At 39.7% G+C, this 15963-nt stretch overlaps 1 protein-coding gene across 2 annotated transcripts in view; it reads left to right on the top strand.

The window, feature by feature from the left end:
• Positions 1-14800, top strand: part of LOC104952968 (adenylate cyclase 9) — a 47543-nt gene extending 32743 nt beyond the window's left edge. For both annotated transcript variants that reach the window (XM_010779881.1, XM_010779880.1), the window contains 8 exons: positions 2515-2792; positions 3384-3486; positions 4326-4543; positions 5532-5691; positions 7202-7344; positions 8385-8414; positions 9617-9887; positions 10141-14800. In XM_010779881.1, coding sequence (XP_010778183.1) covers positions 2515-2792; positions 3384-3486; positions 4326-4543; positions 5532-5691; positions 7202-7344; positions 8385-8414; positions 9617-9887; positions 10141-11136 — 2199 coding nt within the window. In that variant the 3' untranslated portion in view covers positions 11137-14800. The remainder of the gene's footprint in view (positions 1-2514; positions 2793-3383; positions 3487-4325; positions 4544-5531; positions 5692-7201; positions 7345-8384; positions 8415-9616; positions 9888-10140) is intronic.
• The last annotated feature ends 1163 nt before the right edge of the window (positions 14801-15963 follow it).

Genomic DNA, 15963 nt, shown 5'->3' with positions numbered 1-15963 from the left:
CACCCCCCCAAAGCAGTAAACGTTTATTTGGCAGGGACAATGCGCAGTAATGAACACTTAAAACATTCAAATCTGTCAAGCGTAACAGTGCCAGATTTAGCTTTGAGCTAATTTCCATCCGCAGTCCCTCACATAAAAACATTTAAGAAAATTACATTTTACAAACATAGCAAAAACAAAATACATGATATGCAAAAAGTGCAAAAGAGCAAGAGTAGCATACACAAGTATTTACCACATGGCACTTATTTGTAATAACAATACTGCATTTTACAATCAAATAATGTGTGTGCATATCAATGAAAGATATTATTGGATTGGTAATAGTGTTCCATCAAAGTGTAAATAACTTAAGCATATCATTCGCCCTCACTCGTACCGGAAGGTATACTCAGGGGTGTAGAACACTGAGAACATATTGCAAGTCTAAATTGTGTGGCTCCATTACTTATCGGATACTGTTAAAACTGAACAATAGGGCCTATGCTAAATGTAATCTCTTTATTCCAATGCCAAAGTGGGGAAGCTATGATAACGCTAGTACTGAGAAAACTTAACACCCTATGGAACAATAGCGAATGTAATTATCTAAAAACAAATGCCTGATGATGAGATTAAAACATGACTTAATCACCTGGGCCAAAAAACGCATGCACAGACTGGTGAAAACTTTAATCGGTCAACTGCATTTTACGTAGTCACTTTTCTTCTCCCAATCAAGATATGATCCCCTATGTATTCATAATCTATCAATAGATCAAATCATACATTGATATAGCCTTGGTCTTTCTCAGAGGAGGGCGTCAACAGCTTAAACCTTAACATTGGCCCATACACGGTTTGGAAAAGAGACGCAGCACAGAGATTCTATTACTCCAATGGGAGAAAACGTAAACAACAGACTGTGACATATTAGTTTGCCCCATGGTCACCAGAATAACTATTGGACCCAATTTCCACAATTGTTATATTTATGGACATTTCTGAATGTAAAAACTAATTCTTAGATGGACAGATCAGGAGAAAATTGCCTTTTTTCGACCAATTTGTGTGATGTGTCTTTCATGGTAACACACTCTCGCGAGATCTGGCAACAGCGCTTTAACGTTTCGTTGCTTAAATCTCTCTCTAATAAATATAGTATCTAATCATATTACATTAACCCTGTAAAGCCCAAATATAGAAAAACCTTAGAATGTATTTTGACCTTTCAGATGTTGTTGTAGGGAGGCTCTGGAGCAGAAAAGAAATAGTGTTCACATTTTGTAAGTTTTGGTACGTTTTTAGGGAAATGTTGTAATATTGCAATGTTGGGCTTAGGTGGGAGCAGAATTTCTTTATTTCTACTCACATTGTCTGAATAAATATATTGAACAAGTAATAAGGGTTGATTTGCAGGATTGATTGCTTACTTAGCTCTATATCAGTATATCATGAATAATAATCACACATCAGTCATATTTTTTATGAATAGTCATTTATTAAATATGAATACAATGGTAGTCCCAAAAACAGTTCCTATCGTCGGAAAAGCAGAGATGGACGTCACACTTGGTGCATTGTGTGTTTGTGTACCCTTTACTGCAGTTACTGCAGCGTCCTCTCTTTGTCTTCACTGGAAAATGTGCCATTAGGTCCTTGCGTACATCCAGTGGAGGTTGTGATCTCTTGGATGGGGCCCCGTTTGGTGGACTCCCATCACCTGAGGATTGTCTCTTCTGAGCATTCAACGGGCTCCTTGATGTCACTGTCGCTGCTGGGCTCCTGTTGCCTGAAGATGGTCGTCCTCTCTTGGGTGTTTTCAGAGGAGTTGTGTTCACCTGATTAGAACAGAATCAATCAAGATACATGTCAAATATACATTAGGATACAAGTCAAAAATATTTCAGTGAAATATAAAAAAATATTACAAATGGCAAATAGCAGAAATGCATTCTTACCAGGATGAGAGAGGATGCTAGATCTGCCTGAAACTGTCTGCTGGTCAGGATCTCCTGCTTTGGCATCTTTAGAGCTTTGCACTCCTGTTTGTAGAAGAGCGATGATCACAGCAAGGAGGATGGTGTGCCAGAAGATGTACACGTACCAGCGTTGGGACTTCATGGGGAACTTGTATATGGCCGTAAACGACTCCAACAAATGTGCCAGTGTTGAATTCTCTGCACAGGGTCTGGTCCAGCAAAGGATGACACAAGTGACCGCTCTGCTGTCATACCATTTGATAGCACAGATGTTGTGGTTGGCCCCCACTCGGATGTCAAAGCTTCCTCTCCCTTTTTTCTTCAAGCTCTTCTCCTCTTGAAGGTTGCAGTTGGGTAAGCGCACCTNCTCACACACACACACACACACACACACACACACACACACACACACACACACATGCACACTCACACACACACACACACACGTACAGTGACAGCTCCAGTGTTTTGTCAAGCATCGTTTTAAGCATTTATCACTTTTTATTTTGCTCCTCTCTTTTCCTCTCTTCCTCCCCCTCTCCTCCTGATCCAGTTCACCCCAGGTCAGAGCCCCCGAGCAGCCAACGGTCTCCTGAGTCCGCCCCCGCTGGAGGACCCAGTGCGAGCCAGCCAGAGCTCCCTGTGCGACATGCTCCAGGAGAAAGAGAAGAAGACGAGCACGAGCACAGGCACCGGCACCAGTCTGGGCATGGCGGGTGGCGGGGGGGCAGCGGGAACGGGGATGGAACACTCCGCTCTGATCCAGCTGCGGGCAAAGAACTTCAGAGAAAAGAGCGACGTTCACTTTGTGGATGTTATCAGGGAGGACAGGTAAGCCAGGAGGTTGAAGGTAGAATATATGAACTGAGTGCATTACTCAAAGGTGACTGATTTTCAATGATTAGTGATGCAGGGATCCATTTGGTCATGAATAACATAATGTCATATTTATATTTTTGAACTTTCTAATTTATTATATGAGTGATATAAACCTCTACGTATAAACTTTTGAGGTGTCACTTTACATAAAACATAGCATAAGACAGATACATACAGTTACTATGTCATCTAAATGTATAAAAAAACACATGAACACAGAGACAATTATGCAAACTCACATCTTAAATGATAAATGAATACATTTGCCACACTTGTTGTCAAATTATATTGACTCTACATTCAGAGGACATATAATTCAAGTATGATTGCTGTGTTAAAACTTGCCCAATGAAATGTACCGGTGGTAAGTGTAACTGATAAACAGGTTCACAGGTGGCAAAATCCATTCTTCATAACGGTAACATCTACTCCAAATAGAGTAGATGTATAGTTAGATTTAGAAGTGGATACATTGGCACATTTTGTTAGCGAAGGTTGAATATATTTCCTATATTAATTTATGTTTTTTGTGGTTGTTCACAGTCTGATGAAGGACTACTTCTTCAAGCCACCCATCAATAAGATCAGCCTCAATTTCCTAGAAAGACCTCTGGAAAAGGCCTATCGCAGCAGCTACAAGGAGGAGGTACACACACACACACACACACACACACACACACACACACACACACACACACACACACACACACACACACACACACACACACACACACACAGGACCTTTCCAATTGGCCTGCATTGACCTCAGAGCCTTACAGCCCCCTGCTGTTACACCCGTGTTACTACAGAGCTCAAAACACTCATATTCAATCTCAATGAACTTCATGCAAACCTACAATGATACTCAATAATGATCAGTCTTTGGCAGGGGCTTTGTGTCTAAGCTGTAAATGGATACTCATGATATTAAGCCTAACTTTGCATTAGTTTAAACATTTTAGTTGACATTAGATTATGTTTTTTCACTTTTATGTTTACATTGATATTCAAAAGATAGTATCCACTTAATGTGTGTGTGTGTGTATTTTTAAATTCAATAGTTTGAGGCACATTGCCTGACAGTACAGTGTAGAAACGGCAAGAGACAAGATGTTAACTTTGTTTTTTTCTACACACTGATAATAACCACCTTTCACCATAGTAGGGCTGTACTATGATAACATTATTACTCTATTATAACTGCTAACATCTGCTAATATCTCGTATTTCTCTTAATTTTTTTACTCTTTGAAAGCAGAACAATAAATAAAACTGAACAGAATATTCAGTTGTTTTTGAGGTTTATTGGGAACGCATCGTACGTTCATAATATTCAAATGTTCACTGTTGTTTAAATGTAGCTGTTATATCTTAGGTAGACTCTGCCTACACCTCTGGGTATGCAGTATATAAGGTGCAGGCATGATTTCTCAGAACATTGACCCCCTGCTTCTCCTCAGTTTAACTCCCCTTCCTCTCCTCCAGGTGAAGGACCAGGTCCAGATGCAGACATTTGCGAGCTCCACCTTCAGCTCCTTCCTGGATGTTCTCCTCAGCTGTTTTTTCTTTTTGGCTTTGACTCTGGCCTGCTTCCTTCCCCCTCTGGTGAGCCCGAAGATCGTGGCCTCCCCGGCCCCTGCTGCCCTGGCCGTGGCCCCCCTGGCTGGCCTGTTGGAGCTTGCCTCCCTGGTGCTGTCCATACGGTGAGGAGTCACTCAGTGCTCTCTGTGTGGGAGCTGACTAGTTTTTAATTAAAGTTAAAAAATATGTATAAGACATTACACATTCATGGTCTGAGACTTGGTTGATTTTTGCTAAACAAAATCACAAGAACTTTGTGTTTCCGTCAGATATTGTTTTCCTGGCGTGATTGAAAAGCAGTTAATATGCTATTCAGGTTTATGTTGTTGTCAGTGCTGTGTCATTATGGCCCAATGATATGTATATGTTTGTTTCCAAATGAACAGCTGCAGTGGTGGACTGAATTAAAAGCCTGTATCTGTTGGGTCTCAGTGACACCGTATTAAAAACAACTGATGGACCATCCCATAGCACTACATATCTCAACTAAAACCAAAACTTGGTTATTTGATTTGTTGGATTGCTCCTGCATTAGAATGTATAAACCTGTGTTGATTTATAAAAACATGTGCAGATGAATGTGCAAAGACGAGTATTGTCTCAAAAAATTGCAAAATATACGCTGTGCAAAATTAGCAGTATTTTAAGTACTTGTTTTATGTGGTGGTGTCTTATCAATGTGAATGTATCTCAGTAGGGAACGTTTGAGAAGGGATTAATTTCCATTTATTACTTTAGAAAATAAATTGTGTTTCAACATTATCTTCTAGCTGCGACTTTGACAGCATACGTTTTTTGTAATAAGGGATGCATCAATCTTGTACTCTATATTCTGCCAATTCCTCTGGAATCAGGTATTACTCACAATGGGTCTGATTTTAATTACATAATTACACTTAATTACATGTGTGCTTAATACAAAATTCATAAGCAGCATGCCGGTAGTCTGAATAGCTGAGTACCCACAAACGCGTCATGCCTGCTACGAGAACAAGTTCTATGGCTATGTTATGTTTAAATTAAATGCAGGCCTTCTGTTGCCTTACATACACATACTTACTCTCCTCTCCTCCCTCCCCCCTCCCCCTCCTCTCCTCTCCTCTCCTGCAGTATGGCCTTCTATCTGGAGGAGGTGATGAGCTGTACCCGCTCTCTGCTCCTGGTTGTCTCTGGATGGGTCCCCCGTCATGTGATCGGGGCGGTGTTGGTCTCCCTCCCTGCCATCTCTGTCTTGTCCCACCTCAGCTGCAGCGTCCACTTGCCGCTCCAGGTAAAGATGTCCGTTGGTTGGTGGTAGGATAAGAACTGGAAAAGTCCTTGTGAGGATGTGTTGTATGCTATTCATCAGAGCCTTAAAACACCAAGTTGATATCTCTTTCTGATATATTGTTTCAACTTAAGGGGACGATTACGGGAATATACCTGAAGCATTATGTGTGTGTTTATCCGCCCCATGATTCTGATCCACTTCAAAACTTAATCGGTTCTCCCTTGGCCCATGCTTCACCTGTCGATCAGCTTTCATGAAACACGGGCAAGTAGTTGGACAGAGAAACAGAACTAACCAAGCCGTAAATGGACTACTGTTAATTCCGATAAAGTTACTAATAGAGATTTCCAAACTAAAAGGGTTTGCCCTCACTAATATTTGTAAGCCAAAGTAAGCAGAGAGGAGTCCGGGGGCTTGAGACCTTGCCCACGGTGGTCTGAAGCCAGAGATCCCTGGAGACCCTCAGAGCCGTAAACTGGCTCTAGCCCTGATAGGAACTGTGAAAGGAAAACAGCTCGAAGGCTTCAGGAGGCTTCGCCTGTGGACCTTGGCAGCACAAATGTTGAGATTTCCACTTCTCCGAGTCCTGAATGTGAGAAGATTGAGAGCAGCCATACTCGAGCTGTTTTGAGTAAAGGTCATACCCGGCACTTTTAGAAGTTTTATCCTCTCTTTCCAGCTTTGTGCCAGTGGCTGCACGCAAGATGTGCGGTGTGTGATATCTTGTTTTTTAGGTATTTTCAACACCCCATTTGTCTATCCATTTGTCTCCCTCACCCCGCTCTTCCTTTCCCCTCCACTTTCTCCATCTCTTCGGGGCATGGAGATCAAAGTGGTAGCCTCAGGGAGGGATGTTAATTAGACACAGTCTTTCGGACTTAACTGCCTTTGAAGATAGAAGATCCAATAACAACATTGCCGGAATGTATAATATAATCATTGACACCCTGTGCATGTCACAATATTACTTGCTGTCTCGCTGGGTCTTGCTGTGTGTTTGCTTGAATAGATCAATGAATACAGGATCACTGAGAACCAGAATCACCACTAATTTACAATTTACATTCAAATCACATGTATCATAGAAATAAGGTACTCCCACCAAAGCACCTTGAAAAGTATGTTCTTGCATTTGATGTATGAAGATGTACATTTATAATTGTATATGCCAGTTAGTTTAAGTGCAGAGAAAAGACACAAGCTGCAGTATTTCACATGGTGAGGAAAAACGAATAACGTTATTGTGTTTGGAACTAGCTTTTTTTATTCAGTAATGTGTGTATACCTCCTAATAAATATTTTTGGTCAAAAACAAATTGTACAATAATAAATGAAATGAGAGTTGCAGAAAGCACAAATATCTTTAAACAAAGGCATTTCCTTTTCTTCTTTATTAAAGTCAAAAATTACTTTAAGCACACTAACTATATTGGGTTTTGTATGTTTTGCTTTTCACTCTGTTCTCTATTTGCTCTGTTAAGCACCTAAATGACTGGCCTCTTCTCCCTAGGTGACCATGTTCCTGTGCTGCGCCACCATCCTGGCCATCATCCAGTACTGTAACTTCTGTCAGCTCAGTTTCTGGATGCGCTCCGTCCTGGCCACTGTGACGGGGGTCGCCCTGCTGCTGCTGCTGTACTGCCCCGCACACAGGTACAGGAGAGCACTTGCTATTTGCTAACATACAAAAATAACACGTGCAAATATAAAGTACACACAAGTTGACGGAAACACATTTTTGAAAAATATTGATTAAAAAAAAAGACATGTTCCTAACGAAGAGACCAGATGTGGTTACTGATGGAAAGCAATTGTAGTTATTGTAGAAAAATAATATCACACAAATAAAATGTTTTGCACTGATGTTTTGTGTACTTTTTTGTACACTGGATAATACAAAGGCACTTAGCTAAGCCTACCAATGTCATATTTATAACTAACAGCATTCTATATTTAAACTTTGTACCAAAACATTTTTTAGCATAAAGTGTTTTTTTTGCAAGTATAGAATGAATAGATGTAACCTTCTGTGTTATATTTCTCTTTTTGTATTCACATTAAGTCGGTTGGCTGTTTGCAAATATAAAAAACCCATAACCTTACTATAACACACTCCACTCTGCATTCATACCACAGTTGGCCACACCTCCTTCATCCGGCCACAGCTGACTGGATTAGTTTCTGAAATCAGCACCCCCATACACTTTATTGTGAATTGATTTTAAGTTGAAACTGGAAATACTAAAAGATCCTCACCCCTACTGGTTATATTATCCACAATATGCACTTGCACTCATTAAAATGAAATACTTGTAAACCATTCTGCGCTTTTCTAATTTCATAATAGTTCGATGGGTAAGCAGCACTGATAATTGTGCTCCAATACATCATCCTCACTTATACAAACAAATAAGTTGTATAAGCAGCATTTTAGTAAAAGCTAGGAAATAGACCCATATGTGAAATAACTTATGTACAGCCCATATAATTGTTTATATATCTGCATACAATCCAGATCCACCTGTGTCCTTGATGGCCATTCATGAATGCATTATTCTCCACCATTAGTTGTTTGGTGCAACATATCCCTACACATTTACCTGTTCTTCAGCCAGTAAAGCGGATTTATTTTGTCCTGTTCTGTGCACAAGACCTTTCTCCTGACTGACGCCACTCTTTTCCTCTTTATTCAGCGGCGGTAATAACAGCTCGCCAGTTCATGGGTGAGTGTCTCCTTGGAAGCAGAAGGGTTTGATGGATGATTGACATTTAAAGGGGTCAACCTGAGCGATGGCACTCTATTATATTTTTCATAACTACAGCTCTCTCTGGCTTTTACTCAATCTCACACTGTCTTGCTTTATATTCACCTCCTCTCTCTACCTGTGTTTCTTCATGTGTGAACCAGCAGTAATGGCTGCTAAATGTCACCAAGTGACTCATACACCTTGTGCTGGCTTATATTTAGTTTTATAGCATTACTACACTACTGTGAAGGAGAGGGCTTTCTTTTATATGTGAGCATTTTCTATTGAGCACACTGCTGTTCTAACAGAATAGTGTTATGAGCATATGCTGCAGTCAGGGGACCTTCTGGTTTTTCTCCATTTAATATTAGTTTTTAAACCTGCTGGAACATGAGGTTTCTGAGGGTTTTTAAGGACAAATAATGCTTCAAGCGTCAGTTTTCTTATATGTTCACCTGCGTGCATATTTTTTATGCTACAATTATAAACTCAAGGCATATTTTGAGTACTTTGTTGACATTGTTAAAAATACATCTTAAACAATTGAATGAATTTAGAAACTACACAATCTGTATTGTCCACTACAATGTTCTCTATTTTGCTATGGAAATGAAGCACATTATACACACTTTCAACAGTCTTTCTTGAGTTAAAATTGAGTTAAGATTAAATGAGCTGCCGGCATTTCAAGCTTTCTTTTCCTCTACTATGACTTCAATTGGTGATATCCCACAACTCCCACAATGCATTTGAGTTACAACCCCAGAGGAGCATAACCATTTCATTTTTTTTCTCTGTAGTGCACTAGTAGTGTGTATTGGATGTGATTTATTGGCGTCAGTCGAGAAACAAGTATCCCTGCCAGATGAATGTAAACTTTGGTCTAAAATTTGGACTATCCCATTGATAGTCCAAAAAAAATCCTGTTCTCATACCTTATTTAGGCGGCACTGAAAATATTTGTCATGTCATACAACACCTCACAACAAACTGGGCCAGGAAACACAAGGTGAAACACCAGTAGCAGTTTTTGTGTCTAAGAACACTCATGCCTCCATTTCATCTCTCCTCTTAATCCTGTCAATCATTTTCCTTCTCTGCTGTGCCTTTATTTACTATTCCTATGCTCAGCCTCAACCCCTCTCATTTTTCTTTTGCTCTTCCCTTTTCTTTCTCAGATTGAATATCTCTTCATCCAATGTTGACACTCCTGTCCCGGCACCTCCTAGGCAACCTCTTGACCTCCTGGTCCCAGAGGCCGTCCTGGCATTCTTCCTGCTTCTTCTCCTGGTCTGGTTCCTCAACCGCGAGTTCGAGGTCAGCTACCGTCTACATTACCATGGCAACGTAGAGGCTGACAAACACCGCTTTAAGATCCAGACGATGCGAGACCAGGCCGAGTGGTTACTGGGCAACATCATCCCCATCCATGTGGCTGACCAGCTCAAGGTTTTTGTTGTTGTTGGAACTAAAATATCAGACTTACTTGTGAAGTGTTTCAGAACAATGCTTCATATGTTTGCTTGTTTTTTAATAACATAACAAATCATATTTTAAGGAAATATTAAAATACATTATTTTTAGTATGTTTCCTTGAATAAAAAGAGATACAAAGAGGAAAACTCATTGATAACCACTATTGAGTATAAAGTTTAAACCCGTTTTAAAAAAAATAATTCAACACATTTCACTGTTTCCTCAGGTGACCCAGAGCTACTCCAAGAATCACGACAGCGTAGGCGTGATCTTTGCCAGTATCGTAAACTTCAGTGAGTTTTATGAGGAGAGCTACGAGGGCGGAAAAGAGTGCTACCGTGTCCTCAACGAGCTAATCGGAGACTTTGACGAGCTCCTTCGCAAACCCGAATTCAAAAGTGTGGAAAAGATCAAGACCATCGGGGCCACCTACATGGCAGCATCGGGGCTGAATGTCCGAGAGTTGGCTGAGAATGACAACGAGTCCATCCACGCGCACCTGCGGGAACTTTTCAACTTTGCCCTGGAGATGATGGGCGTCCTGGACGACTTCAACAAGAACATGCTGGGTTTTGGTTTCAAGCTCCGTATCGGGTTGAACCACGGCCCTCTGACGGCGGGGGTGATTGGCACCACTAAGCTGCTCTATGACATCTGGGGGGACACGGTGAACATAGCCAGCCGCATGGACTCCACAGGAGTGGAGTGTCGGGTGCAGGTGAGCGAGGAGAGCCACACTGTGCTCAGCGCCATGTGCCTCAACTTTGACTATAGAGGCACAGTGAATGTTAAGGGAAAAGGTCAAATGAGGACCTTCCTGTACCCCAAAAGTGGGGAAAATATAAATCAAGATCATACAGACCCGGTTGACGGTCCCTCATCCGTGGCAGCAACAGCCAATAAGACTTCAGGATCTGTTGCCCAGGCAGAGGCTCTTCCTCCCTCTTCTTTTAATCCTCCGTCCTCCTCTCTTCCTACACTCCCTCCTCAACCACAAAGGCCTTCAACAGCAGGACCTGAGTATGAGCCCAGAGAGGAGAGGGAGGAGGGGTATAGGGACCCTCCGCATCTTCCTGGGCAGCCCCCTGCCGCAGACCGCCCCCTCCCTCCCCACTCCTCCTGGGTGCAACCTGCTCCTCTCGCGATTCAAGAGGAGGAGGATGAAGAGATGGAGGCCAACGAGCTAACAAAACTCAACGAGGAGTTTTATGCTCGACTCTGATCCACTTTCCCTGTCTTCTGCCCCCCCGATGCCCACAGCTGCTGGCGCTACAGGACCGATGGCAGGTGAAGTGTCTTGGGCACGGATGAAGGAGAGGGAAATGAACACCAACAGTGGCTACAGTTGCTATACTGCTAGCTACTCATGTCGTTCCTGGAAAATGCTGCCCGAGTGCTGGGGAGGGAAGCCCTGTGTTGAACACAGCAGTGTTACGGGGAGAAGGCTGAATGGGCGTCAGAGAAACAAAACTTAATTTGTTTTGTTCTAGATGTTTTTGTCTTATTCATTTTTGCTATGAAGTGCCTTCAGGACTAGATCAGTGAACGAACAAATATGAATACCGAACAAAGTTTTAACAACTTTAGACTACGGAACATGATTTCTTACTCCATGCTTTTATTTTCAATGCAAGTATTTCTTAAACAATATTGTTGTGCCATATCAGTTGTTGAAACTTGATCAAACTCTTGACCTTTCTAAAGGGAAATTAATTTAGTTTCTATGTAAGTGCCAGTGCATTATGATGGGCTGAGCAGGGAACTATGGGAAGAATGAGGGAATCACATGAAGCAGTGTTAATGTATGCTCTGCGATGACATGAGGGCTTTATACAGTATTCATTTGGGCTAGAGTTTAGGTAAAAGGGGACATGCTGCAAGCAGGCTGCATAGGTTTTAGTTTGCGTAGCAGCTAAATGCAACTTTTTAAGCACAGGTCTTGCACAGTGTTTTCTCGACAACTTGTATTTGGTAGCTATTGTCGTGAAATAGCTTATTTCAACAGAGTCCATCACAATGAGTACAATCAAAAGCACAAAATCAAATCAGATAAGGGAATATACATTTGGAGGAAAGTTTTTATTTTTAAACTGAAATCATCACAAAAGCAGGAAGGCACTTTAAATATACCTAAAGTGATACTCCACCCAAGATTCTAAGTGTTTAGCGAGTAATTTTCTTATTAACAAAAAGCAAACAAGTGAAAGAACCATACTCGAACATCTCCTAATCATTTCTGACTTACCTAACGTATAGGTCAAAATCCCTAAAACTGGGCACTGTAGATAGTAAAGCAAAAACAGGAGGAGAAAAGGGTGGGGAATGACATTTAAGAAAGGTTCGTTAGGGTTCAACACTCCCTAGGCGAGGGAGTAAAAGCCCTTGGGGGCTGTAGTTCTTAGCAAATGTTTCTCAAATCAGAGTAAAAACTGCATTTGTTCGGGACTGTATTCGGCTGTGGGCTAGTGAGTATTTACAGCAGCAGGACAGTGTATGTGGGCTAACTAAAGAGCCTGTTTTTGTTGTAATGAAGGGACATTGTAACTAATAAATGTGTTGTTATCTGTTTACTAGTTTTTGGACAACAACATAGCTCTAAGGCTATATTTATTCAGAAAAAAATTCCCTTTAAAGCCAACACTGGGTTGAGAGTTTGACACTCAAAAGATTTTGCGTGGAGCATCACTTGTAGTGAGGGACAATCACTGTTCTTGATATGATAATAAAAATGTCAAAGCACAGATCTACTACAGTTTCTGCAGTGCTGTGTTTGAAACCTCACACTCTAATTGAGTTCCATTGGTTGCCTTCATTGCCTGAAGAAAACATTGGTCAGTCCATCACTATAGATATATTCAATAGTTAAGTATTGTCTGCCTGTGTGGGACTTTTTTCTTGTCACAGCCTTTATACGGAGGGGGCCCTCTACTGTATCAATATACTTAAATTGTGCCACTTTAATTGAGTGATCTATAGGTGCAGTGCAACCTAAACTAGCTGATTGTTTTGTGGTGCCTACAAAGTATGACTGTATTTTTGGAATATTTTGGTTTTCAGAAAGTTTTCTATCATGCTGTTTTCATACTGACAATAGATTATGATTGTATGTTTGAGAAAAGTATGCATCTTTCTGTGCAGGTTTAGCTTTTTGTAAAATTCCATCCTTTTTTCTTTTTCTTGCTGTTTTCCAGTTTCTTTAATTATCTGATTAACCGGTCGCCTTGAATAGTGCAGTGTTTAGTGTTCTCATTGAACTGCTGGCATCTCTGTAGTTCACTTTGCTCTTTTACTCACTTCATGCTTCTTTCTTTACTCCTTTAAGCACTTGTTTCCCCTCACACTTTGCGTGTATGTTTGTGAGAAAGATATTTAATTTCTTATCCAAGTCAATCACATGTTGAAGATCACTGCAATATAATGCAAAAAACAAATCAATCACTAACATGGCTGCTGTTAAACATTTAGCTGTTGCTGCCTAATATGTAAACAAATTACACAAACAATGTTGCATTCAAAAAAAGCCATGAAGTTTGTCCTCTACAAACCATATCGACATAAAGTATCTTGCCATCTGTAGCATGAAAATAATCTTAGCTTACCTCCGCCATTAATCATACACATCTTGTGCCTTTGTTTTAGTAATATCTTTAATCATAGTTTGAGAGCTGTGATTATTTGTATCAAATAATCAAGAAGACCCAAGGAGCTTAAATACCCTGAAAATCCAAAGAAGTAAAGACACAAAATTAGCTACACAAGATATTTTCTAACATGCACATCTCACATTGTAATCACCTCTTATACATATTCTTAACACGTTCAAGTTTGCCAAACCCAATAAACCAGACCACAGAAAATTATTTAAACAGATGATGATATAAGGTATCTGTTTTTAAGAAAAATCAATCCTTGGTGTCATTTAGCCATAGCGTACACAGCAGTAACAGAAACAAGTCATGATTCAAGGAGTGGGGCTCCACAGGGCACAACACCCCTCCAGTAGCGCACATCTGTACACGTATGAATACAATATTAAAGTGAACACTACCGTCTCTGTGATCTGTGACACAGTTCGGCGGCGAGAAGTGAGTGTGATTTTGAATGCGTGGAAACAAGTTTTCTTTTTTTGCGAGAAGACACTATAACTTTCTTTGTGACTCTGCAACATACTATCATCTATTTTGTCATTTTCATTCTTTCTAAAATTATGTTGATCATTAAGAATGTATTGGCTACACGCAGGATCCTCCAAATCACTACGCTTTGCTCATTTTAAGTAACTTGGATTTTATTATTTTCTGACAGTTGGTTATTAGATGATGTATGAAAAGATTTGTTTTAGTTTAAGCAGAAAGAAAAAAAAGTGTCCTTTGATGTCATTTTAAAATGCAAGAAAACAAAGCCAAGTGCATTTAGTCGTCCGTTGTAAGAAATGCAATTTTGCTTTGTTAAAAAATAATGAAGGGAGATTGTGTCAGTTGCACTTGGTATAATCATAACAGCCAAATAACATTGCCTAATCACTCATTTAAATGGTGACTTTTCCACATCTTTTCATTATAAATTAATCCCTGATGTGTTTTTTAATTACACTGGGACGGAAATAAGTCTTTTGATCGGAAAACGTTGTGTATTTGTTTTTATGTCCATGAATGAGATTATTCAGAAAAAAATGAGAGTATTATATGTTTTGTGCACATTACCCATGTACCATTTATCACCACAGGATCGTAATTTGTACACATTTGCACAAAGCACTCAGTGTTTGTACATATGCAGTTATTTTATGTCACATATGATTTTTTTTTTTATACTTGTGCATGTGTCAGATTTTGCCAGAAAAACAATGAAAAAGCGACACGTATTATAAAAATTGATTGAATTTGTGTCTGTTTGAATTAGTGTGAATGTTGTGATTTTATAACTCTTTAGTATAAGAGAAATAAATCTTAAAGCAGAGAAAAATTGAGTGCACTGTGAAGTATAAAGTAAAAATTAGTTCAAGAGTCAAACCACAAATGCAGATAAGCCTAATATTTAGACTGAATTATTTATTTTGTTTTTAAATTGCTGTTTAAATTAGAGATGTAGGCAGTCAAGATATGTTCACATTGCTGCTAGTTGGCTAAGTTTAAGGAAAGCCAACATTGGTAATGAACACAGCTTACGTATATTTAGTGTCCTTACTAAATATTATAAAAAAACTAAATAAATAAATGATTTGCTTTTGACAGCTGCCGTTTAAGTTACTTTTAGGAGCGAAGAAAAATAAAAGTAATAGTTGAGAGATATAAAAATCAGCCAGGAAGAGGGGAAAGTTCAACAGAAGAGATGAGTAAAATGTGATCAGAAAATGAATATTTGGTATGAGTATTTTCGTTTTGGCTGTGCTCATCTGCAGGGAGGAATAGCATGCACAAACTTCTGCTTTAACTTTGTAATGCTATCTTAATTTTAAAAAATCCAGTTCCTGTGAAATGTTTACCTAGGTCTTATAACTTAATAGATAATGTAATTTACACCATGCTTACAAAATGTTTCACTTTTTAATAAAAAGGACGGGTGATGCTACTACTACTATCATAGCATTCTACTCGTTGACTATATCCAGAGCCGTATAATAGAGTATAATATATCATAACAGTATTTATTTGAATTTCTTATGTTATAGACTAGAAGATGGAATTGTGGTAGTTTAATTCTTAAAAGTACATGAAATACATAACTAAAATATATATGCAAACTAGATTGAATTTTAACATGATATTTAATATACAATTTAACTTTAAATTAAAATATGTATAAATGTATGAAGTGCCTGTTGGAATGTGTCTGGCGGTGCTGGAGCGCCCCTCGCGGGTTATGTCCTCGCTGTTTTCACGTAGGGCGTGATAGCGCGGCCCCTCCCCCTCCACAGACGATCTGGAAAAGAAAAAAACTTTTTTGTATCGAAGGAATCAACAGCCGCCATCTTGTCGTGGCTCGGAATTAGGATTTCGGTTCAACACTGTTTTTTAGGTAGAACATCGAGCATCCTGATCGCGATCTG

This window comes from Notothenia coriiceps, unplaced genomic scaffold, assembly GCF_000735185.1.
Source record: "Notothenia coriiceps isolate Sejong01 unplaced genomic scaffold, NC01 NC01_scaffold00020919, whole genome shotgun sequence".
NCBI lineage: Eukaryota > Metazoa > Chordata > Actinopteri > Perciformes > Nototheniidae > Notothenia > Notothenia coriiceps.
This window is presented reverse-complemented; position numbering and strand designations above follow the sequence as displayed.